The sequence below is a fragment of the Coenobita brevimanus genome, chromosome 80 (assembly GCF_032717465.1).
Source record: "Coenobita brevimanus isolate Jiangsu-jjx chromosome 80, ASM3271746v2, whole genome shotgun sequence".
Classification (NCBI taxonomy): Eukaryota; Metazoa; Arthropoda; class Malacostraca; order Decapoda; family Coenobitidae; genus Coenobita; species Coenobita brevimanus.
The window spans coordinates 24,217,938-24,242,440 of NC_137033.1; the positions used below are offsets into that span (position 1 = coordinate 24,217,938).

Sequence of the window (24,503 nt, forward strand, 5' to 3'; positions counted from 1 at the left end):
CCTTTGACTCCACCCTATTGAGAAGAGCTGTATGTGGGGAACCTCCCCACACATGAGATTTGTACTCTACATAAGGCAGATAAAACCCGTGTATAGAGTCAACAGTTGTGCAGGGGTTAAGAAGGAACAGAGTCAGCTTAGCACACCAAATCTCTTGGAAGCAGATTTTACATGAGATGAATCTCTTCCTGTTTCTCCCATCTTTCCTGTCACTTCTTATTGCTTTTCTTTCCTTTAGGGGTGGCTTTACATTGAGTGACAAGCCTAATGGTTTCCTGTTAGCCAAGAAACCATTTACAACGCTGGGTGGTAACCATATAACCAAACCATACATGCTCCCTACGTGTCAACAAGTGGGTTGGTGGAGGGTTAGTGCCCCTCCCCGTAAAACAACTAACTCAAAGTCAAATGGCCACCCCTTACGGGATTATGGCGTCTGGCAATAGATAGATAGATAGAAATATGATCTTTCCAAGATAAGTCCTGAGTGAATGAAACCCCAAGCATGTTCAAGGATGATGCAGGATTAAGCTGAATATTATTAAATGTTAGTGGGTACACCCGTAGATGATTCTGTCGGGTCGATAGGTGTAAGAACTGAGTCTTTGATGTATTAAAAACAACAAGATTATTTTTACCCCACTCAAAGATACGAGCCATGTCAGACATTAGGTGTGCCATAGCCTCATCCCTTGTTTGTTGAAATAATTGCTGAGATGGACGCTGTGGGAACTGAATGGAAAGGTGAAGGGTGGAGTCATCAGTGTACGAGTGGATAGGGTTAGATGTACAGCTTAAAAGGTCACTGGTAAATAAAAGGAAGAGAGCTAGTGAAAGGACAGAGCCCTGAGGAACACCACTGTTGACAGACCTAGGAGAAGAACGATGGCCGTCTACAATAGCGGCTATAGAACAACCAGAAAGGAAGCTATAAATGAAGGCACAGATAGAAGGATAGAAACCATAAGAGGGCAGTTTGGAAATTAAAGATTTATGCCAGACTCGATCGAAAGCCTTTGAGATGTCAAGTGCAATGGCAAAGCTTTCGTCAAAGTCCCGAAAGGAGGATGACCAGGAGTCTGAAATGTAGGTGAGAAGATCGCCAGTGGAGCGTGCTGTAATCGTCTGCCTTTTGTTCCACTCTGTGAGTGAAAGGCCAATGAAACACCACTGCTACTGCCAAATAACAGTGCAAGTACTTAGCAAATAATAAATTGTGCAATATCACGTGAAGTGATAACTTTTTGTGTGTGAAAAACTGAAATTTGTGTCTTGGAAATCATGTCTACCACGCATATGCAGCTTCCCATCAGCTAATAACCTTTCCAGCCACCCAACTGAGCCAAGATGGCTGCCCAGTGTTTACATTTGCAGGGTTCATCTTCATTTCATTCCATTATATGTGTGAAAGGCCATTGAAACACCACTGTTAACACCAAATAACAGTGCAAGTGTGTTACAAATAGTGCAGTGTGCAATTTTAAGTGCAATGATACCCTTTTCTTGTCAAATACAGCCTAAAAAGGTAATTATTTTTTATATTTTTGGTTATGAGGTCGTAGGCCCCTCTCCTTATGCCCACGAACCTATGTTATAATTAACTCTTTATATGATAATTCCTTATGCGATGGGTTTCCATTTGATGTAACCCCCATCATACAGGGACTCGTGACAGTACTCCATTCCATTTATCCACTTCCTAAATCTTTCCTCTGCTACTTCTTCATTCTTTGATATCAACACCATGTCATCAGCATACAACTCCCATGAGAATCTAGTTCTGAAGTCATGCGATAGAGCTTCAAGCATTGTCATAAAAACCAAGTCACAAAAACGACCCTTAATGCACACCCACATTCACGGAAAACTCATCAATCAAACCATTGTTCACTCTCACTTCGGTGCAAACATCCTCATACATTGTCATAACCACTCTAACCATCCACTCCTCAATCCCAAGCTTTCTCACTGCCCACTTCATCACTTCTCCAAATCAACAAAAACAAAGCACAGCTCACTCTTTCTTCCTATATATTTTACTGAAGCTGTCAGATAATGAATATTGTATCAGTGGTCCTTTTGCTTGGGGAAAAAAAAAATGAAAGAAAAAAAAAGAAAACAAACTGCATCTCATATGTATTCACTATTTCCCTTACCATACCTTCCAGGACTCTTATCATTACCTTTATTATGTGCTCCAGAAGCTCTGTGCCTCTAAAATTTCCTCTTTCTAGGGCATCACCCTTCCCCTTCTACACATTTACAACAATCCTCTTAACCAGTTATCTGGAACAACACATTAAAATACATTATAAAAGAATTTACCAAATCAGTAACTAAACCCACTTCTATATCTCTGGAGGCCTTCAACATCTTAGCAGACAACATCCACCTTCCAAAACTGCGTTCTGCTGATTGCTCTTCTCACAGTATTAACATCAAACAAAGGATAAGAGTCTAAACAAGATCTTCTGAATCCACACCTTCCCTGTTCCAGTCAAACTCCTCATTCAGCAATTGCATGTAATGCTCTCTCCAAGCATCTTTACTCTTCTCACTATCCACCACTACCCTTCCTCCATCACTCTTCACACACTGCTCACCTATGATAACCTTGTTTTCACTCATTATCTCTTTAGCCCCCTTAACTCCTTGGCTGCAACATTCCCTTTAAAAGGTCCAATCGACAGGCTACGACATTCCATTTAAAATCCACGAAACAATTTCAAAAGTTGCACCCTGTATTTTGGTGTGAGTACTTTGTGTATTCATCTGCCCACACTTAGGGTTGCCAGGCCGTCCTTTTAGCATCCTCCACACTGCATCACACATTACGTAACCAAGTGAGCCCAGTTTGCTTCTGGAAGTCATGGCGTCTACAGAAGGTTCGTTGTGTTCGCCCCAGCCCTCAACTTCACTTGGTGTTACCAAGAAAAGAGGTGCTAGAGGTCGTATTCCACAGAAAAGGAAGTACAGTATGCACCTACTAGTGACAGTGATTCTGGTGTGGAATGTGCTGTAAAACCTCTGAAAAAACAAGCCAGCACACCACACTCCAAGCGGCACCAACCCACCTATGTTACACCACTGAACTTTCACACACTCGTCAACTTCTAGCCCCTCTAGAAAAGTGACTGAACAAATGTAAATAAATGACAGAGAGTAAGTGTAAGCAACTAAAATATAAGCAAAATGAAAGTGTCTCGTGTAGGCTATGTAAATATCTTTCGTTGAGTTTAGCATTAGTTACAGTCATCCGTTAACATCCGCGGGGGTTAGGTAACAGAGACACCTGCGAATGTAAAAAATTCGTGGATATCTGTTGCACCCTCTGGATCCCCCATTTCCTTATATAATTAAAGAAAAACCCTTTGTGCATGTTTACAACCACTTTATTTAATACAAGAACACTAAAAAACTACTTTATTTAATACAAAAACACTAAAAGTTTAAAATAATGAATAGTGTACTCCTGCATGGCCTCTTCTGACTACTGTGCTCATCCCAGCTCCCTCCAAAAGGAAGAGTGTTACAGTATATTTCATTCACTGGATAATGCCATTACTGTACTAAAACAGCCACGAACTGTGCCTGGGATAATGTTACAGTGTCAGCAGAGTTCAATGAAATTTTTTTTTTTCTGTAGCCATCCACGCATATTCAAAACCGTGTATGTTAAAACTGCAGATGTTAAGGGATGACTGTACTATTAATAAGTAGCTTTTTACAGTTCAGTATCACACTATTTTACTTTATAATATGTGTAAAATAATGATTATGAGGTGATAAGTGAACCATTCAAGATAATGCAATGACAGTGATGCGTATTGTGATGCGTTGTCAGCAAATGTAATGTGGTGAGCAGCGGTGTGGGTGGTGAGCAGTGGTGTGGGTGGTGGTGCGTGACAGAGAGCTACAGAAAAAAAAAGAAAAGAAAAAAAAAAGGCGTTGCTTCAACCTCTCTTTACAGAATTGTAGAAGCATCTAAACAATCACTTATGCGCTCATAGGTAAGAAGAAAGGTTTTGCTTTCTTCTGCATTTTTTTTTTTTAATCTTGTGTATTAATATGAAAATTATTGCACTGAAAATGGGCAACTTTTGTGAAGTGCTGTGAGCAGCAGTATGGGTGGCGGTGAACAATGGACAGCTGCAGCAACGCTAAAAAAACACTCAAAATGGCATTGCTTCCTTCTTTCTCTACGACATCGTAGGAGCATCTAAACATTCACTGACATGTTCATAGGTAAGAAGAAAGGTTTCACTTTCTTGTGCATGTTTTTTCTTATCTTTTTATTAATATGAAAATTATTACACTGAAAATGGGTAACTCTTGTGTGGACTGCCGTAACATGGGTATCGCTCTTGCCATCTTAATTAAGCACAGTCAGGGGGTTAAATTCCACCTTCCTACTTTCAGCACTGTTTAAATTATCCATTAAAAGTCTTTGGAACTCATAATTTGCCCTGCATCCCATCTTTCTGGTTCTATGCTTTCCAGCTATGTATTCCTTTCTATAACCACCCTTTTCCCATTTTAGAAAAAGCCTTAATTTCCCTTTAACTGCAGTTGCTACATCCTCATCCCACCACCACATTATCTTATGCCTTGGTGGACCCCTTGTCCATCCACACACTTAACTAGCAACTCTCAAAGAGACTGTTCTTGAGAGCACTCTGCTGTTCATTTACACTGCTGTCTATGGCTCCCTGCTCAACAACAACTCTACTCATCTCATTACAGATGGTATCCCTTGCTGCTTGGTTTTTCAATTTCCAAATTTTCATACTGCATACATAGGTCCTTTTCTTTACTATCTGGTTCTTTATTACCATAACACACAACAGTAATTTATGTTGCTGTACATACACTCTTTCACCCACTATGGGCCAATTCCACAGTTGTTTGTAGTGGTTTGCAAGCACCCAAACGAAAGAAACTGAACTGTGTAAATGACTTATGACTGAATTATATGATGATTTTGGTGACTAAACTATGTAGCAATCTTAATTATCTAACCATTTACAAGGGGTAGTGAAAGTGGATACTGAACTTTTTGGAAAAAAAATGTAGTTATAAGTGTGGTTGGGAAGGAAGCAAACAAATGAAAACTACTGTGGAATCGCCCCTATGACCCTCACATCCTTTACCAGTCTCGTAGTGGTCCTCCCTCCCAGAAATATTCATCTGGCTGCTATTACCCCAGACTCATAAGTAATCAGCCTCCTCTCTATTTTCTTATAAACTGTGTTGCACATGCTCAATGTTCCTCAGAACTCAAGTATCCACTCACCTTCTGAATTCCTCGTATAATAATGTGCATACTTCAATCACACCTTCATATCCTTGTGCTGCTGTACACACATCGCCATTAAAATCTCCTCTGAACACTACAACCTCTCATTATCTCTTCATAGCACTAACCACACATATTATATCATTCCAGAGTCTGTCATTTTCTTCATCATCCACTCTAACCTCTAGAGCATATGATAATATTAATATTACCATTAGTTTTCCAAACAATAATTTCAACACTACCATCCCTTCAATTACTCTCACTGCTTCATAACTCATTCATTTCTCTTCAACATACATGCCCACTACATCATATCTGTCCATACTTTCCTTCCAAAAAAATTTGTACCTACCATCGTTCCCAACAATCAGCCTACTGATTCTGCTCTATAATGTACCTAACTCCATATGTGCAACAGACATCCACCCACCTCCTGTTCAAAGTAAATAGTCTAAATAAAATTAATAACAATCAGTTCATCAGCAAAAAGTCAAATTAATTAACAACTATCCCAACCCTGTTGGAATAATGAACAATGTACTGTGTCTTAAATGTACGGTGCCAAGTCGGAAAGTCATACCTCTTTGTTCAGCAGTTGACCATTCTTGTATGCCACCAAGCCATTCTCAGCAAATACATAATCAAACTTCATCAAAGCTGAAAAAATAAAAAACTGTCACAATTCAAATATCAATTAACTACCACAAATTATTCTGAATGCAGTCCAGCATCATGTTGTACAATTTATGAACTGCCATGATAAACCAACGTCATCATCAATTTGCTGATCCTTAACTAATTTCACACACTGACATAGGGAAGGGAGACTGTAACATACTATTCTTAACAGATACTGTAAACAAATAATAACAACAGCCGAACAGCTGTGTTTACACGTGGCCCCCTTCATCCCCTCCCCAGTTACCACATAACTATCACTGTGACTAGATGCTCATCGCAATGGATGCCGCACGTGCTCGTTTTTGTGAATAAACAGTGAATAAACTGCAATACCTCGCCACTAGACCACATGGGAATTTACAGTTTTGTGCAGTGTTAAGAAATTAGAGTTCAGAGTGTAAAGGAATAAGTAGAAAGTGCAAACTGACGGTTGCAACTGATGTGGTGCAAGGAAGAACAGAATGTGCAGTGTTAAACAATTATAAATCACAGTGCAAAGGATTAAGTGCAGCACAACAGTGGATTACTGTATGTGCTTCAAGAACATTTTCACCACTGCCAGAGCCTTAGAAGAGGCAGGTTAATCTTCGCAATGGCCATGGACGTTTTGTAAGTACCCTATACATTGCTAAATATTTTTCATACTCACTTCGAATTCCTCATTCCCTGGTTCCTTTTATTTCATGCTTTCTGTCCCTTATTTGTGTGAATAGGGTCTTAAATAGGTGCTGTGCATGTCCGGTAGGGAGTTATGTAGGTGGTTTTCTGAGTTAGGGTGGGTTAGGGTCAATAAGTACCAGTCCAGGAGGCAGGGTCCCAGTATCAGTGTACAGTACAGTATTATTATACAAGAATTATTGTGGCATAAGCTTACTGAGTGTGGTAGGGAAGGTATATGGAAGAATTATTATAGGGAAAGTAAGAGAGGTATCAGAAGTCCTAGTGAGTGATGAACAGGGTGGCTTTAGGAGTGGCAGAGGATGTGTGGACCAAATATTTGCAGTGAGACAGATAGTAGAGAAGGCTTGTGAGAAGGACCATAAGGTATTTATGGCATTCATGGATCTGGAAAAAGCATATGACAAAGTGGACAGAGTAGGATTGTGGAAAGTTTTGCTCATGTACGGTGTAGAGGGTAAGCTGTTAGGTGCCGTCAAGAGTTTTTATGATGGTAGTGAAGCATGCGTCAGGGTTAATGGGCATCTAAGTGAATGGTTCACAATCAGTGTGGGCGTGCGACAAGGTTGTGTGATGTCCCCATGGTTGTTCAATGTATATATGGATGGAGTGATGAGAGAAGTGAAAACACGAGTAATGGAGAGAGGGATGGCATTGGTAATGAATGGTGATGGATGGAATATCTCAAATTTGTTGTATGCTGATGATGCAGTACTGCTTGCAAGTACCAGACAAGAACTTGGTAGGCTAGTGCAGAGTTTTGCTGATGTCTGTAAGCGTCGTTCCTTGAGAGTAAATGTAGAAAAGAGTAAAGTGATGGTTATTGAGAGAGAAGGTGACTCCCAGTGCAATGTAACAGTAAATGGAGAGAGACTGGAATTGGTGAGAGAGTTCAAATAGCTGGGTACAGTGATAGAAAAGAGAGGAAAATGTGCAAAAGAAGTTGAAAGTAGAGTGATGCAAGGAAGAAAAGTAGCTGGTGCAATGAAGGCCTTGATAAGAAACAGAGGCTTGAATGTTGCAGCTGCACGAGGCTTACATGAAGGAGTGTTAGTGCCAACTTTAACATATGGATGTGAGACTATGGTGTGGCATGAAAATGAAAAGTCAAGAGTAAGAGCAGTGGAGATGGGACTGCTGAGGAATGTATGTAGAGTATAGAGGGTGGATAGGATACGAAATAATGTGATTCGTGAAAGATGCGGAGTGAGGAAGTCGGTGGACACCAGAATTGAAGAGAGTGCACTGAGATGGTATGGTCATGTGGAAAGAATGGATAAAAACAGTGGTGAAGAAGGTATATCTGAGGGAATTCGAAGGAGGGAGGAGGCGAGGTAGGCCAAGGAGAAGGTGGAGAGATATGGTGAATGAATGTGTGAGGAAGAGAGGTTTGGAAGTCGGTGAGGCTAGGGAACTGACAGGAGATCGAGCTGGCTGGATGAATTTTGTGAGGAGATGTGCATGATCAGGGATTTTTGGCACCTCATTTTAACGTGGCAGCGTCTGGACTGACTCTGTTGGATACAATATGTGAAGCTACAGAACGTGGTGAATGTTTTTGGCATATCCGATAGAGCCAGGATTCCGGGGGCTGTCTGGACACTGCTACTCCTCACCCTGCCCTTGGGTGGGAGAGGGGGTCCGGATGATGATGATGATCATGATACCATTTGATTAATGTAGTGAAGTTATAACACAGTACAGTCCCGCAATGGTTGTGAAAAAAGTCTAAAAACTGTTCATGCAATGCGGACTAATGTCTGATATATCGGAGAAAGTCAGGGTTAGCAGGGGGAAGTCCGGATGTCGCTTTTATCAGAATTTCGCATTTTTCGGAATGGCTTGGGCCCCAATTAGTCTGTTATAATGAGGTCTTACTGAAACAATGTCTATCTATCTACAGTCAGACCTCTACTTACAAAGTATCAACTAATGAAAAATCCGCAGATATGAAAGAAATAATTTTCAGGGGTATAAAAAAAAAAAAAAAAAAAAGGTAATTCACTGATTCAAACCGCGCACCAAGTTCAAGTCTGTAGTCCCCAACAGAAGCTGACTGCACGCTCCCGCCTTCCTCCTGCTTGGAAGCCCAGAGTATTGTTGTTTTCAACACAAGTAACAGCAGCTGTGATTTTTGTCATTTATACGTGATTATTTCCCACAAAATGTCTCAGAAACAGAATAGTAGTGAAAGTGGTGATCGTAGCAGGATATAATGGCATGCAATTACAACAGAAACCAAAGTGGACATAATTACGAGAGTGGAGAGAGAAGAGAGGCTGAGTGATGTGGCATGTGAGTTGAAACTGAATCCCTCAACTGCACGAATAACTGTAAAGGACAAGGAACTTTTCTCACACAGTACTGTACAGAATACATAAATATATCGCAGTCTTTGTATATATGCTTGTTTATATTAATCATAAATGCATGAAAATAAGGGCTACTAAGACTGACAGAAGTTTAAGAGGAAAAAAAAACGACTTACGAAAAAAAAAATTACGAAAGACCTTCAGGAACCAATTATTTTCGTAAGGTTGAGGACTCCTTGTATTTATTACCAGATGCCTTAATCTTGTAAGAGGTGGCCAGAAACAAATTGCCTCCATGTTGCCTTGTACCCCGTCATTTCACTGCCCTCCCCAAGTTCACCCACACCTCTCTAATATATCTCTCCACTCCATCCCCCCCATCTCATCCTCGGCCTCTCAATTCCTCTCCCCCCTACACCTCACTCACATACACTCTCCTTATTAGTCTCTCGCTCTCCATCCTCTCCACATAGCCAAACAACCTCAATGTATTTCCTCTTTTTTTTTTTTTTTTTTTTAAATAAATAACAGAACGGAGGAAGGAAAAACAAATGGGTAAAAAAAAATAATCCATACACCAGATTACTGGTGTCCTCTGTTCATAAAATATCTGTAACAGTTAGACTTGAACAGTTGTGGGTTGAAATTTGGAGGAAAACAACTCTGGGGAAGCGAGTTCCAGAGAGATGCAGTTCGGGGAATGAAAGAATTCTGATAGGCAGAAGTTCTGCAATATGGTTGAGTGACATTCCAGTCATGAGCGCTACCAGATGCCCATGTAGCACGAGGGAAGGCATGGAGAGGTGGCACCATGGACGCAACTTCGTCTGAGCATTTGCCAAAAAAATATCTGTAAAATAATGCAAGGGAGGCAACATTCCTTCTTACTTGCAGGGAGGTAGTTTATATGTAATGGCAGGGTTGTTAATGATTCTAACGGCTTTATTCTGAATTTTGTCTAGTTGTCTTAATGCAACCTCTCCACAACCATTCCACAAGGGTGAGCAATATTCAAGCTGAGAGCGCACATGACTCTTATAAATTATAGCTAACTGCTCATCAGCGAAGAAGTTACGGACTCCGTACAATAATCCAAGTTTCTTTGAGGCGGTTTTAGCAAGTGATCTGACATGAGAGGTCCAGCTGAGGGCACTGTTAAGTGAGACACCAAGAATTTCAATACTTTTGGAGATGGGAATATTAGTAGCATTGAAGGTAATGTACGAATCTGGCAATATCTGTCTATTAGTAAACTGTATATATTTAGTTTTACTAGCATTAAAAGAGACAAGGTTGTTTTGTCCCCATTCACTGATTGTAGATAGATCTTGATTTATGGAGATGGCTGTACTGAGTTGAGAGGTAGAGATATTAGACTTTGTAAATGGATGTCTGAGTGTGAATGAACTATGTAGTGTTGAGTCATCTGCATATGAGTGAATGGGATTGTGAGTGACAGATAAGAGATCATTAATATGAACCAGAAATAGGGTTGGCGCCAGAACTGATCCCTGCGGCACGCCGGCGTTAATTGAGTGGAAATTCGAATATACATCATCTACTTTTACTCTTATTTTCCTGTCACTAAGATAAGAAGAAATCAAAGGAACAAAAGACGTTAGTCCATAGCAAGGGAGTTTGGACAGCAGGGAACGGTGCCATACTCTGTCGAAAGCTTTAGAGATATCAAGAGCTACTGCATGAGTTTCTCCAAAAAGATCAATTGATTGATGGATGGTATGAGTTAAGAGATTGAGTATGTCAATGGTGGATCTTTCGTGGCGAAAACCGTATTGTCTATCACTAATTAAGTTGTTGGATTAACAATATGCTTATTAACAATAGTTTCAAATACCTTACCAAGAGAAGATGTGACAGCTATTGGTCTGTAAATGGAGGGGTCAGACGAACTTCTTTTCTTCAGAACTGGGTGGATATTGGCTTCTTTCCGTGAATTTGGGAATAACGAAGTACGTATGCATAGTCTGAATAATTTAGCTAGGACAGAGGCAAGTTCAGGGGAACACTTTTTCAAAACAATTGGCAGAATTCCATCTGGGCCTGGAGCTTTGTTGGTAGGTAAATTGTCTAGGATGGATTTTACGTATCTTGTCTGTATTTTAAGTGGGGCAATTTCGGGAGAATCAAGTTCCAGTACTGAGACATTCTGGCTGGTATCATCTATGGTAGAGTTTCTTGCAAAGGTACTAGCAAAGATATCTGCTTTCCCACGTGGGTCATTTGTAATATTGCCATCTGAAGATTTTAGTGGGGGAATGGAAGATGACTTGTTAAAGTTATTACTGAAAGAATTAAGAGTTGACCAGAATATTCTATTGTCATTAGGGTTGTTAAGTAGTTTTGATGCTTGCTTTTGAAGAAAGTTTGATTTAGATAGATTTAATACAGCTTTTGCATGATTTCTAGCAATTTTAATTGGGAGAGTGATTCAGATGTTTTTGATTTTAAGTAAGAGTTATATGCTAATGACTTTTGGGCTGTTGCTCTGGCACAATTGCCATCAAACCATTTTGGAGAGTTTGATCTTTTAGTGAATTGTTGACTTGGTATGAATAAATCCATACCAGCTAGTATTAGGTCGCAAATGTGGGACTGGGTAGAATTGGGATCACTAGAGAAGAAAGACTGCCATGGAACATCAGCAAGATAATTTCTAAATCCATCCCAGCCTGCCCTGTCAAAGTGCCATCGGGTCATCCTGACAGATTCAGAATGGGGAGGTGTAGGAGGGTTAACTAATGAGGCTTTGATGAGATTGTGGTCAGATGATCCAAGTGGTGACAGTACCTCTATCCTGTATTGATCTGGATTATTTGTCAAGAATAAATCCAAGAGATGGGCATTATGGTCAGGATTATCAGGTATTCTGGTTGGTTGCTTTACCAACTGGGTGAGATTAAACGATTCCGCAAACAGCTCGCATTCTAGACCAGCATCGTCAGTCCGGGCAGAATGCAATAACCATTCAACATTGTGTATGTTAAAATCACCCAAAATGGTAATTTCATTGCCAAGGGCAAGGTCAAGGTTACTCAACTGAGTGGATATGGAATCAAATACACTGGGTTCCGAAGGAGCATTGGGGGAACGATAAATTACACAGATATATTTGGTAATGTTTTGGCAATTTAATTTATATAACGATTAATCAAAACTGGATGAAGTGAAGTTTAAAATAGTGTCAACTGCATATTGGGATTTGATATAACAACAGGTGCCGCCCTTGTTTCAAAAGTTTGTAAGGAGATGGTAACCGGGAAAACAAAATGGAGATATATCGGTAGAGGGTGAGATTTGTGGTTCTGTGAGGAAAAGGGCCAAAGGGGATATGGACTGAAGGAAAAAATGAACTAAGTTTAAATTTGTGGTAAGGCCGCGGATGTTGGTAAAGAATAAGGCCGAACCGTCACCTCTTCGCCGACGAGCATTCCCGGAAATAGCAACAGTCGCTGCCGGCACAGTCGCTTGATGGCGACCAGGAGGACCCTGTGCCTCCAGCCCTACCCTGCCGGTGGTGGCAATCCGAGGTACCACCTCATTTGATAGTAAGATTGCAGCGGCCATTACTAAAGATGTGAATAGAAGGTGTGATATGTTATGCACATGTAGTGTGGTGTAGACAGTTGAAGGTAGAGGTATTATGAGAGCATGCTGGCCTACTCTCTGTGTAAATGAATGCACTGAAAATGTTCTGAAAAGGGAGATGGTCAGGATCAAGTCCTGAGGGCTGGTGAAACGGGAGCTCCAGCTCTCCCTATCACCAGCTTGCCATCAACCTCGGGAGTACTGCCCTGTTCAACTGGTGCTACAGTCTACTCCACAATGTTTCCTATCACATCCACATCCAAACCACAATGCTCCTTCACTTCCTCATATGTCAGTCTGTCTCTCCATGTCATTTCACATTTTCTTCTCAAATAACTAATTTAAATTGTCTCATTCCTGACTTGTTCCCTTTCAACAAAGTCCAAGCTTCACTTCCATATGTTTGAGATGGTATCACAATATTATTATGCAGCAACTTTTTTACTTCCATGCTCAGTTCCCAATTTCCTATCATTGCTTTCAAAGAACCAGCAACTTTTCTTTCTTGTGTTACCCTTTCAAGCACTTAATCGTCCAAACTTCCATCCTTACTCATAACACTACCCAAGTATAGAAAGCTTTCAATATACAAAACCCTCTTTTAACGAATTTCAGTATTAATGACCACTTGGAGCTGGCCGAACATTATGTTCATATAATGAATTTTCATTCGGTAAACGAACTGAAGTGCAGGAAACATTAACCACTGTGGCGTCCCTACACACAAACATGCACACACACACACACACACACACACACACACACACACACACACACACACAAACCAGAGAGGCACCAGAGAGACTGCACGTGTGTCATCTCGCTCCGATACTGGCCACCCTTGGCCAATCTTTATAAGAGTCAGGCTCTGTACTAGGCTAAACTAAATGATGTTCTAATATAGCAGACACAGTATTGTCCAAATACTAGAATACATCCAACTAGTGCAAGAATCCGCTGATACAACGCATCATCAGATGGGTATTGTCTGTCACCAGTCACGTAGCAGGGAGACACAAACTTGTAATTAGAAGTTATCTTTCTAAGTGAAAATTACCATAAGATGAATACCATCTTTGGGAAAGTGAATATGGAAGGAGTTAAGAAATAAGATAAAGGTAGAAAACAGGATGATGATTTCTACCCAGAAGTGGCTGAAATAGAAACATATAGTAAATTAGCAGTGAAAGCGAATAAAAGCTGGAGAAAACTTTTCAAAGTGAAAGAGATGAAAGCATGCAGAAGAAAGAAAATGAAAAATTAGTAAAGGAATTAAACAAAAAAGACACAACAATTGATGACATGTCAGTTCATATAGGTTCATTTAGAGGGAAGATTAGTGAAATGACAAGTACAGTTGTCAACCTTGAGAGTATTATGGAGGAGTTCAGAAATGACATAGAGACAATCAGGCAAGCAAGCTGTCTGACAGATCACAGCAGTGATAGTGAAGAGAAGATAACCATGGTGAACAAAGTCATGAAAAGTTGCAAAGATGAAGCAGAAACTACATATGCTGAAATGGTGAAAGTAAGGAAAGACTCAGAAGCAAAAGCTGAAGAAAAAAACATTCAAAAGGAAGTGAAAGAAATAATTAAAAACAACCCAAAACTGGTCAAAGAATCATCAGATATCAACAAATCTCTAGTAATCACCAGTGCAGATGATGAAGAAACAAGAAACAAAATTTAGAATGATAAAAAGGAGATAGCAAAATAATGAACATATTGAAGGAAGTATCAAAGGAAATCTGTGATAAACATGGAGAGGAACACAAAAGGCTAGGGAAATATGTAAGAAATAAGTTAAGGCCTCTGAAAGTAGCCTTCCAGAGTGTGAAAACTGTGGAGGAAATGCTAAAAAATGCAAACAAACTCATGGAAAAAAGAGGAATTTTTAAAAAATTGGATTAAAAAAAATGCCTAACCAGAGAGGAATTGGGAATACTAAAGGAGAAGAGAGAGGAAGCAAAAACAAAGAACAAGGAAAGATCAGAGGAAGAGAGGAGTGAATTATTTTACAAAGTAATTGGATTGCAGGTACGAAAGTGGTACATAACAAACAGGGAATAAAAAGAAGGGAGGTGGTAGACTCAAGCTGTGGCAAGTATGTAAACAAGATGATTAAGCTGACGTACTCAAATGTAGATGGAATGGTGTCTAAATTATTAGAGATGAAAGACTATACCAAAGAAAAGGAACCACATATTATTTGCCTGACTTAAAAAAAAAATTAACCCCCAAAATATCAAATGATACCGTAAACTCAGAGGAGTATAATGTATGGGAAAGAGACAAAACTTTAAGAATAGGAGGAATTATAATCTTAACAAAGAAAACTCTACAAGTCAAAGAAATAGAACTAGATATACCATCACAAGTAGAACTGATTAACAAATTTATACATGCCCAAAACAAACACTTGGGAAAGAGGCGAATATGAAGACCCAGCAGAAAGTGCAATTCAGAGTTTAAGAACATAACTACATAGAATGGAAGAGGACTGTGAATGAATTATATAAACTGGAGATTTCAATACAGATATAAATTGGAATACAGGTACTGTACTCTTGATGTATGATGCCATAAAAAGTTGTTGAGACCAAAAGCTCCTGGACCTTGAGCAAGAGTTTTTCCTAACACAGCATGTAAAGAAAAACACCAGAAAAAGAGGACTTGATGATCCATCAGTACAAGATCATATATTTATTAGGCAAGAAAATGATCTATCTATCTATCTATCTATAGCCCGACGCCCTAATCCCGCAAAGGGTGGCCGCAGACAAAACGCCTCCAAGTCACTCTGTCACCCACCATTTGACTCCCCTCCCCCCAACTCACCCCCCCCTCCCTCATATACCTCTCAACTCCATCCCTCCACCTCATCCTCGGTCTACCCCTCCCTCTCCCTCCCTCCACCTCACCTACATACACCCTCTTAGTCAGTCTTTCATTCTCCATCCTCTCCACATGTCCAAACCACCTCAGTGTATTTCTCCTAATCTTTTCAACCACATCCACATCTACCCCACAACGTTCCTTCACTTCTTCATTCGTCAACCTGTCCCTCCATGTCACTCCACATGCTCCTCTCAAGTAACTCATTTCCACTGCTCTCACTCTTGACTTGTTCCCCTCTTGCAAGGTCCACGCCTCGCTTCCATACGTCAGGGTAGGGATCACAATACCATCATGCAGTGACTTCTTAACTTCCATACTCACCTCCCTATTTCTCATCACTGCTTTCAGTGTGCCAACAACCTTCCTTCCCTGCTGTACCCTTTCACGTACTTCATCCCCCAAATTTCCATCCTTACTCATCACACTACCCAAGTACTTGAATGCACTCACATTCTCCATATCCTCACCATCCAACCTCACTGCACACTCTGTGACTTCATTCCTCTCAAACACCATAACTTTACTTTTGTTTACATTAACTTTCAGCTTCCTCCTCCTACACACTGTCCCAAATTCATTCACCAAACCTTGCAACTCCCATTCATCTTCACTCAACAATACTGTATCATCAGCAAACAGCAACACCGGAAGCTTCCAAATCTCACCCTCATTCATTAGGGCCACCCCCACATCCACTGCCCTACCTTGTACCTCCTTTACGACCCCATCCATATATATATTAAACAGCCATGGAGACATTACACACCCCTGTTTCAGTCCCACATTGAGATCAAAGAACTCACTCAGCTCACCATCCACTCGCACCGTAGCCCTAGCTCCCTCGTACATACTCTTCACAGCACTCAACAATTTCCCCTCCACTCCATATATTCTTAATACCTTCCACATACCTTTCCTATCTATTCTGTCATAAGCTTTCTCCAAGTCCATGAAGGCAGCGTACACTTTCCTTCCCTTCTCTAGATACTTCTCCACTAAACATCTTAGAACAAATATCTGATCTACACACCCTTTTCCCTTCCTAAATCCCCCTTGTTCTTCTCCAACTAGCTCCTCTGTCATATGCCTAACCCTATCAATGAGTATTCTACCATATATTTTACCAGTCACACTAAGAAGGCAAATACCCCTATGGTTACCACATACTTCTCTCTCCCCTTTTCCTTTGTACAGAGGAACAATTATACCTGATTTTTCAGTCCTCTGGAACCCTTCCCTCCTCCCAAGCCAATCTACACAACTTCCATATCCACTCCACAACAATCTCACCCCCATACCTAAGCATTTCACCACACACTCCATCAATTCCTGGGGCCTTTCCCAGCTTAATCTTCTTCATCGCTTCCACTACTTCCGACCTACTGATCTCTTCCTCCCTCCTCTCATCTCTTCTTCTCCCAGCCATTCCCCAACCACTTATACTCACACTGCTCTCATTCTCTACATTCAACAAATCCTCAAAGTGCTCCTTCCATCTCCTCAATTTCTCTCTTTTCTCCACCAACAATCTATTATTCCTATCTTTCACTCCCCTACTATTTCCCCTTTCACACTGCCTTACTTTCTTTACCTCCTTCCAAAACAATTTCTTACTCTCCCTCCATTTCACACTCAGATTCCTCCCAAACACTTCATCCACTTTCTTCTTACTCTCCTTCACCAGTCTCTTAACCTCCCTTCTCCTGCTCACATATACCTCTCTCTTCTCTCTCTCATCTTCTCCCCTACCTCTACTCGCCAACCATTCACCATATGCCTTCTTCTTTTGTTCCACAGCTCGTTTCACCTCATCATTCCACCATGCTGTCCCTTGCACACCCTTGCATCTCCTCCTCACTCCACAAACCGCCTCACACGCTGCGCTGATCTCTTCCGTGAATATCTTACATACGTCTTCCACCCCTTCCATCTGCTCTAGCTCATACCTTCCCAATCTTTCTTCCACTGTGCTCTTATACTCTGTCCTCTTCTCACTATCTTGCAATTTCTCCACTCTTCTCACAGGAGCTGCTTCCTCCTGTCTTCCCCTTCGCCTCCTCAACCACTTTCTTTGCAGCTCTACCTTGGCCATCACTAAGTGATGGTCCGAGACTCCATCGGCAAAAGCAACCATGCAGTATTGACCCGTAGGTTGCGAGCCACAGCTCAGGCTGGGTAGTGTCATGTTGCAAGTCACAGCTCAGGCTGTCCTGGCCGTGCATCAGAGTTAACTACTTGACCCCTATGCAAACTTACGCATGGTGCTACGCAAAGACGGAGAGAGAATTTTTCTTTTCACCAGATGATGCCCTGGATGTTTATCTTCAAGTTTATCTATCTATCTATATACCTAGGCTGCTTTCCCCAAGGAAAGGGAGGTAGCCGAGACAGGACGACACACTCCCCGTTTACTCATCCATTCAAACACATTCATTCGCATCTTAACCCTGTAACGGAACAGAGAAAGATAATGTACACTTTAAGTGAGAATACTAAAAATCACTACTGTCCCGTAAAGTTCCAGGTTCAAAACAAAAGAGTTAGGTAAAATTACAAGTTAAAGTTTAATGCTCAAACCAACAACAAAACATTCAGGACTCATAAGGATAATGTAATGGCAAAAAACAGGTTAAATATATGGTTAACTGCAATAGCCTCTATTAACATGAAATTAGCAAGAGTAAATTTACCTAAGTCAGCCCTGATAAAATGAAAATACACTGGGTAATGCTCAGTTAATGCAAGATAAATTATTACAGATACAAATTATTATTAATGATAGCTGACAATAACAACTTTACATGAATTATAAAAAAAACTCACTAGGCCTACAAATCAACACCTTATGCTATACAGTACAAGGAAAAAATGCAATAACAGTTATACTCAAATTACACAGCTGCTAGATGGTTGGAGACTTCCGGACACTCACAATAATAATAACGGTACAGGGGAGGACAGAGATGTGAACAAAATGAGGAGTAGATCTAAGTGGCAATGATGCAGAGACTGAGCTTATTATATAGGGGCCAGCAGAGTTTGATACAACTTGTAAGAAGGACGCGCAAATGAAGCCATGGGGACAAAGAGTTGACAATCCCGCTCTGAACAACAGAAAGAACGACTTACTCTACTATAACGGTAGAAGGGGGGGACTGAGGCAGAACATGCTCGTGATCAAACATGCAGCATACTGTGCGTTAAAATTACACAAAGGATGATGAAATCATAGGCTATGTAACACCTCCCCACAAAGAAAAAGAAATTTACAAAGGAAATTTCTTATTACTCTAAAACAATCTGTCTAAAGTCTAGATAAGCAATCTGCAATAACATTTTCTTTCCCCTTGACATGTTGTATGTCTAATGAATACTCCTGAAGAAGTAGACTCCATCTTGTCAATCTCTGATTTTTATCTTTAAACTTACCAAGGAATTTCAGTGGGTTATGATCGGTATAAATGACTATGGGGTCAAAACCAGAACACAAATAAAATGAAATATGCTGTAAACCCAAAATCAAGGCCAAAAGCTCTTTCTCAATAGTTGAGTAGTTCTTTTGAGGTGGAGTGAACTTCTTACTGTAGTAAGATACAGGGTGTTCAATACCCTGATCATCCTCTTGCAGCAAAACAGCCCCAGCTCCTGTATCACTTGCATCAACAGCCATCTTAAAAGGCTTAGCAAAATTTGGAGTAGCGAGCACTGGCTGACTTAATAGGATAGCTTTAAGTTTGTTGAAAGAGAATTCACAGTTATCAGTCCAGACAAATTTAACTCCCTTTTTCAGTAGGTCTGTAAGTGGTGATACAAGAATTGAAAAGTTAAGAACAAATCTCCTGTAATAACCTACCATTCCCAAAAATCTTTATAGCTCTTTCCTACTTTTAGGTCTGGGAAGATCACTTATAACCTGAACCTTAGCTCCTGGTGGTGCAACATGTCCATCACCAATTACGTACCCAAGGTACTGAACTTTAGCTCGACCAAACTCACACTTTGATAAATTAGCTACAAGGTTAGACTGAACCAAACGCTCAAGAAATTTACTGACATGGCATAGGTGATCTTTCCAGTTGTCACTGAAGATTAATACATCATCAATATAAACAACACACCCTGCCAAACCCTCTGTTACAACATTCATGAGCTTCTGAAATGTGGCTGGTGCATTCTTCATACCATATGGCATTACGGAACATGCAAAAGTCTTTCCTAGTGTTACAAAACATGAGATCTCCCTAGCATGTTCAGTCATAGGTACTTGCCAGTATCCCTTTAACAAATCAAACTTACTTATGTACCTAGCCTTTCCGATCTTGTCTATGCAATCTTCCACGCGAGGGAGAGGGTAAGTGTCTGTTTTGGTGATCTGATTAACACGTCTGTAGTCGATGCAAAGCCGCTGTGACCCACCTGGCTTAGGGACTAGAGTGACAGGAGAACTCCACTCGCTCTGATAGGGCTCTATCATCTTGTGGTCCAACAGGTAGCCAAGCTCCTTCTCGATGAGAGGAACTTTCACTGGGTTCACACAGTAAGGAGGCAATTTAATTGGCTTTGCGTCTCCAACATCGACATCATGCATCAACACAGTGGTTCTTCCTGGAGTGGCACGGAACACTTGCAGGTACTCCTACAGTAATGCCGAAAACTCCTGCCTTTCCTCGGGAGGTAGATGAGAAAGCTTAGTCTGGAGATCATTCATGATATCAGGATTCTTCCCCAAACTATCACTCAGGCTCATACTGCATGGGAGAGCTTCACTTGCAGACTCGGGTGGAACAGCTACAGTGCAGACTGGATTATTTTCGTCCCGCCTGTGATATAACTTTAGCATGTTGATGTGACATAGTTGCTTGTTCTTTCTACGATCTGGTGTGGCGATGACATAGTTGACATCACTGAGTTTCTTCTCCATGAAATAAGGACCACTAAACTTGGCTTGAAGAAGTTGCCCATGAACCGGTAGCAGAATCAAAACCTGATCTCCTGGCTGAAAGTGGCGTAACCTGGACTTCTTATCATACCAAGACTTCATCTTCTCCTGAGCAGCTCCTAAATTCTCTCTCGCCAGCTGTAAAGCAGTGGACAGCCATTCTTTGAACTTCATCACATACTCCAGCAGGTTGACGTCATCTTCCTCCGACAGCCAGCATTCCTTGAGTAACTTAAGGGGTCCTCTTACTTCATGGCCAAACAGTAGTTCAAAAGGTGAGAAGCCCAGTGATTCATTTGGAGATTCTCTTGCGGCAAACACAACGAATGGAAGACCTTTATCCCAGTCTTTCTGATGTTCCAAACAGTATTTCTTGAGCATCGATTTGAGTGTTTGATGATATCTCTCCAACGCTCCTTGGGTCTGGGGATGGTAAGCTGAAGACATGATCTGGGTGATGCCCAACTCTTTCAGAGACTGCTTGAAAACATTCGACATGAAATTACTTCCCCGGTCTGACTGTACCTCCTTGGGCAGACCAAACTTTGTGAAGAACCCTAGCATTTCCTTAACCACGTTCTTTGCTGAGATATATCTAAGTGGGATGGCTTCAGGATAACGAGTAGCCATATCAATCAGGGTCAACACATAAGAAAATCCTGAAGAAGTCTTAGGAAGAGGGCCCACAATATCCACCAACACACGGGTGAAAGGCGCCTCAAAAGGAGGAATGGGAACTAGAGGTGCAACCTTTTCGGTCTGATTACACTTCCCCACAACTTGACAGGTGTGACAAGACTTACAATACCAGGAAACATCCCTGAAGATACCTGGCCAGTAGAAGTGTTTCAAAATGCGTGCCACAGTCTTCCTCACTCCAAGGTGTCCTGCCAAACTGGAATCATGAGCCACTCTAATGATATCCTGCCTACAAACATGAGGGATGACAACTTGATGTACAACCTCCCATTCACAGTCGGCTGATACTGTTGGGGGTCTCCACTTCCTCATAAGTACTCCTGACTTTACATAATAACAAGTAGAAGCACCGGCTGACTCTTCTTCACTGTAAGCAGAGTTAGCTAGACCTTTCAACTCAGGGTCAGCAACCTGCAACTCAACCAACTCTTGACGAGACAAATTATCAACACTACGGGGTACTGCCTCATCTGGTGTGTGGTCCAAATTAGCAAGAAAAGTGTCAGCTAGGATAACATCATCATCATCATTATCCTCTAAATCACCAGTAACTTTAGACTTAGCCCTAGTGACAGCACATGCAGGGAACACATCAGGGACATCACAATCCTGGGTCGCAGCCACTGGCTCACTAGACAACTGAGGAGCTGGACACACTTGACTTCCACCAATATCATTTCCAAGTAAGAAAGTTACACCTGACACTGGGAGTGTCTCAACCAACCCAACCATAACGGAACCATTAACAAAACCAGACTCTAAATTCACTCTGCACAGAGGGACAGAGAAGTAATTATTCCCTACACCTTGTAAGATTACAGTTTCATCAGAGGAATTAACATTAGAGCCTAGAACACTGGTCAGCATAAGGGATTGGCAAGCACCTGTATCACGATATATTTTAACTGATTTCCTGTCATTTCTGTCCAGAGGACTGACAAAACCATCAGACAGGAAATTAGCACATGAACTGTTGAGAGTGTCACCCATGTTACTGCTCAAAAGAGGAGCTCCATCATGAGAATTTAAGTTACCCCTCAAAGCAGGTTCAGTTAACTCAGTTAAAGAATTCTGGGAACTCTCAAGAGTGGACACTAGACCAATTGACTGAATATTTAAAGACTCCTTTTTGTTCATATCACGCTGTCTCCTAAAACATTTATCCGTAGTATGACCAAGCTTACTACAATAAGTACATTTACTTTTCTGAAATCTAGAGGTGGAGCTGGTATTTACTTCCTGAGAAACATCATCTTTATTCTCTTTCCTGTTACCTGTACTCTGAGTAGAGGCAACGTACTTACTATCAGCTTTCCTTTTATCTCTAGAATATCTCTTGTGAGTGAGAACATATTCATCAGCTAAAACTGCAGCATCAGACAAATTATCTATTCTTCTCTCATCAAGATATAGGCTTACAACTTTACTAATACACCTCTTGAAATCCTCCAGCAAAATCATCTGCTTAAATTTACCAAAATCAGAATCCACATTCTTAGAATTTAACCACTGCTCTAACAGATCTTCTTTGATTTTTGCATACTCAACATGGGATTGCTTATCTTGCTTGTAAGTTGTCCTAAATTTTACTCTATAAGCTTCAGGAACAAGCTCATAGGCCTTAAGAATCAAGCTCTTAACTACATCATAATTATCAGATTAATCCTGAGGCAAAGATGCATAAGTTACTTGAGCTTTACCGGTGAGAACAGTTTGAAGGAGTACTGGCCAATACTTTTTGGGCCAATTAAAACCTGTAGCTACCCTCTCAAACAACTGAAAATACTTTGTTAAATCAGATTCATTAAAAGGAGGGACAAGTTTAACATTTTTAGCCACATCAAAATCATCAGAGCTAGATGATCCAGTTCCACCTTGTTTCATGCGATACTCATGGTCTGCCTGAATCCTAGCAAGTTCAACTTGTGCGTGAAACTCAGCCTCCTTAACACAAGCCTCCTTAGCCTGAGACTCAGCCTCCTTAGCACGTGCTTGAAATTCAGCTTCCTTCACACGAGCCTCCTGCAGGGCTAGCTGTAACTTAGCTAATTCAATCTGCGTTTGCTCATTTGGAGGAGTTACATTAAACAAGCTTTCATTAATCATATCAACAATTTGATCTTTAGAATGATGAGAGCGAACAGCAATTCCTAATTGTTGAGCAACAAGCTTAAGTTCATTCTTTGTTCTGTTTTCTACATCACACACTGTTTGCACATTTGACAAAAAATCTTTGGCTTCATCAAGTGTAGTAATAGTAGACATCATGAATAAGTAACAGTCACAAAATATCAAGCAATATCCTTATGATAATATCCTGAATATCCTGATATGAGGTCGCCAAATTTATGTTACGGAACAGAGAAAGATAATGTACACTTTAAGTGAGAATACTAAAAATCACTACTGTCCCGTAAAGTTCCAGGTTCAAAACAAAAGAGTTAGGTAAAATTACAAGTTAAAGTTTAATGCACAAACTAACAACAAAACATTCAGGACTCATAAGGATAATGTAATGGCAAAAACCAGGTTAAATATATGGTTAACTGTAATAGCCTCTATTAACATAAAATTAGCAAGAGTAAATTTACCTAAGTCAGCCCTGATAAAATGAAAATACACTGGGTAATGCTCAGTTAATGCAAGATAAATTATTACAGATACAAACTATTATTAATGATAGCTGACAATAAGAACTTTACATGAATTACAAAAAAAACTCACTAGGCCTACAAATCAACACCTTATGCTATACAGTACAAGGAAAAAATGCAATAACAGTTATACTCAAATTACACAGCTGCTAGATGGTTGGAGACTTCCGGAGCACTCACAATAATAATAACGGTACAGGGGAGGACAGAGATGTGAACAAAATGAGGAGTAGATCTAAGTGGCAATGATGCAGAGACTGAGCTTATTATATAGGGGCCAGCAGAGCTTGATACAACTTGTAAGAAGGACGCGCAAATGAAGCCATGGGGACAAAGAGTTGACAATCCCGCTCTGAACAACAGAAAGAACGACTTACTCTACTATAACGGTAGAAGGGGGGGACTGAGGCAGAACATGCTCGTGATCAAACATGCAGCATACTGTGCATTAAAATTACACAAAGGATGATGAAATCATAGGCTATGTAACAACCCCAAAGGGGAGAACAGACAGATCCACACCGCACAACACCGCACAAGGGTCAACTGCACAATGCAATCAGTGACATCCGCAGCAGGGCCCGACAGCAGAACTGGTTTACCCCTGCCACATCATAACAGACCCATCCCCTTACCCGCACCTGACCTGACTAGCTGATCAGACCAAATGCGGGAGAATATCCCCTCAGGGCTGCGTCATCACTTATTCATTCACAATTTCTCTCCATTTATTTC

General features: G+C 40.8%; 1 protein-coding gene across 1 annotated transcript in view; it reads left to right on the forward strand.

Moving 5' to 3' along the window:
• Nucleotides 1-13,953: 13,953 nt before the first annotated feature.
• The window catches only part of LOC145409303 (uncharacterized), a 232,271-nt gene continuing 221,721 nt past the window's right edge, over nt 13,954-24,503 (forward strand). The window contains exon 1 of the mRNA XM_080279780.1: nt 13,954-14,106. Within this exon, the coding sequence (XP_080135906.1) occupies nt 13,954-14,106 (153 nt within the window). The remainder of the gene's footprint in view (nt 14,107-24,503) is intronic.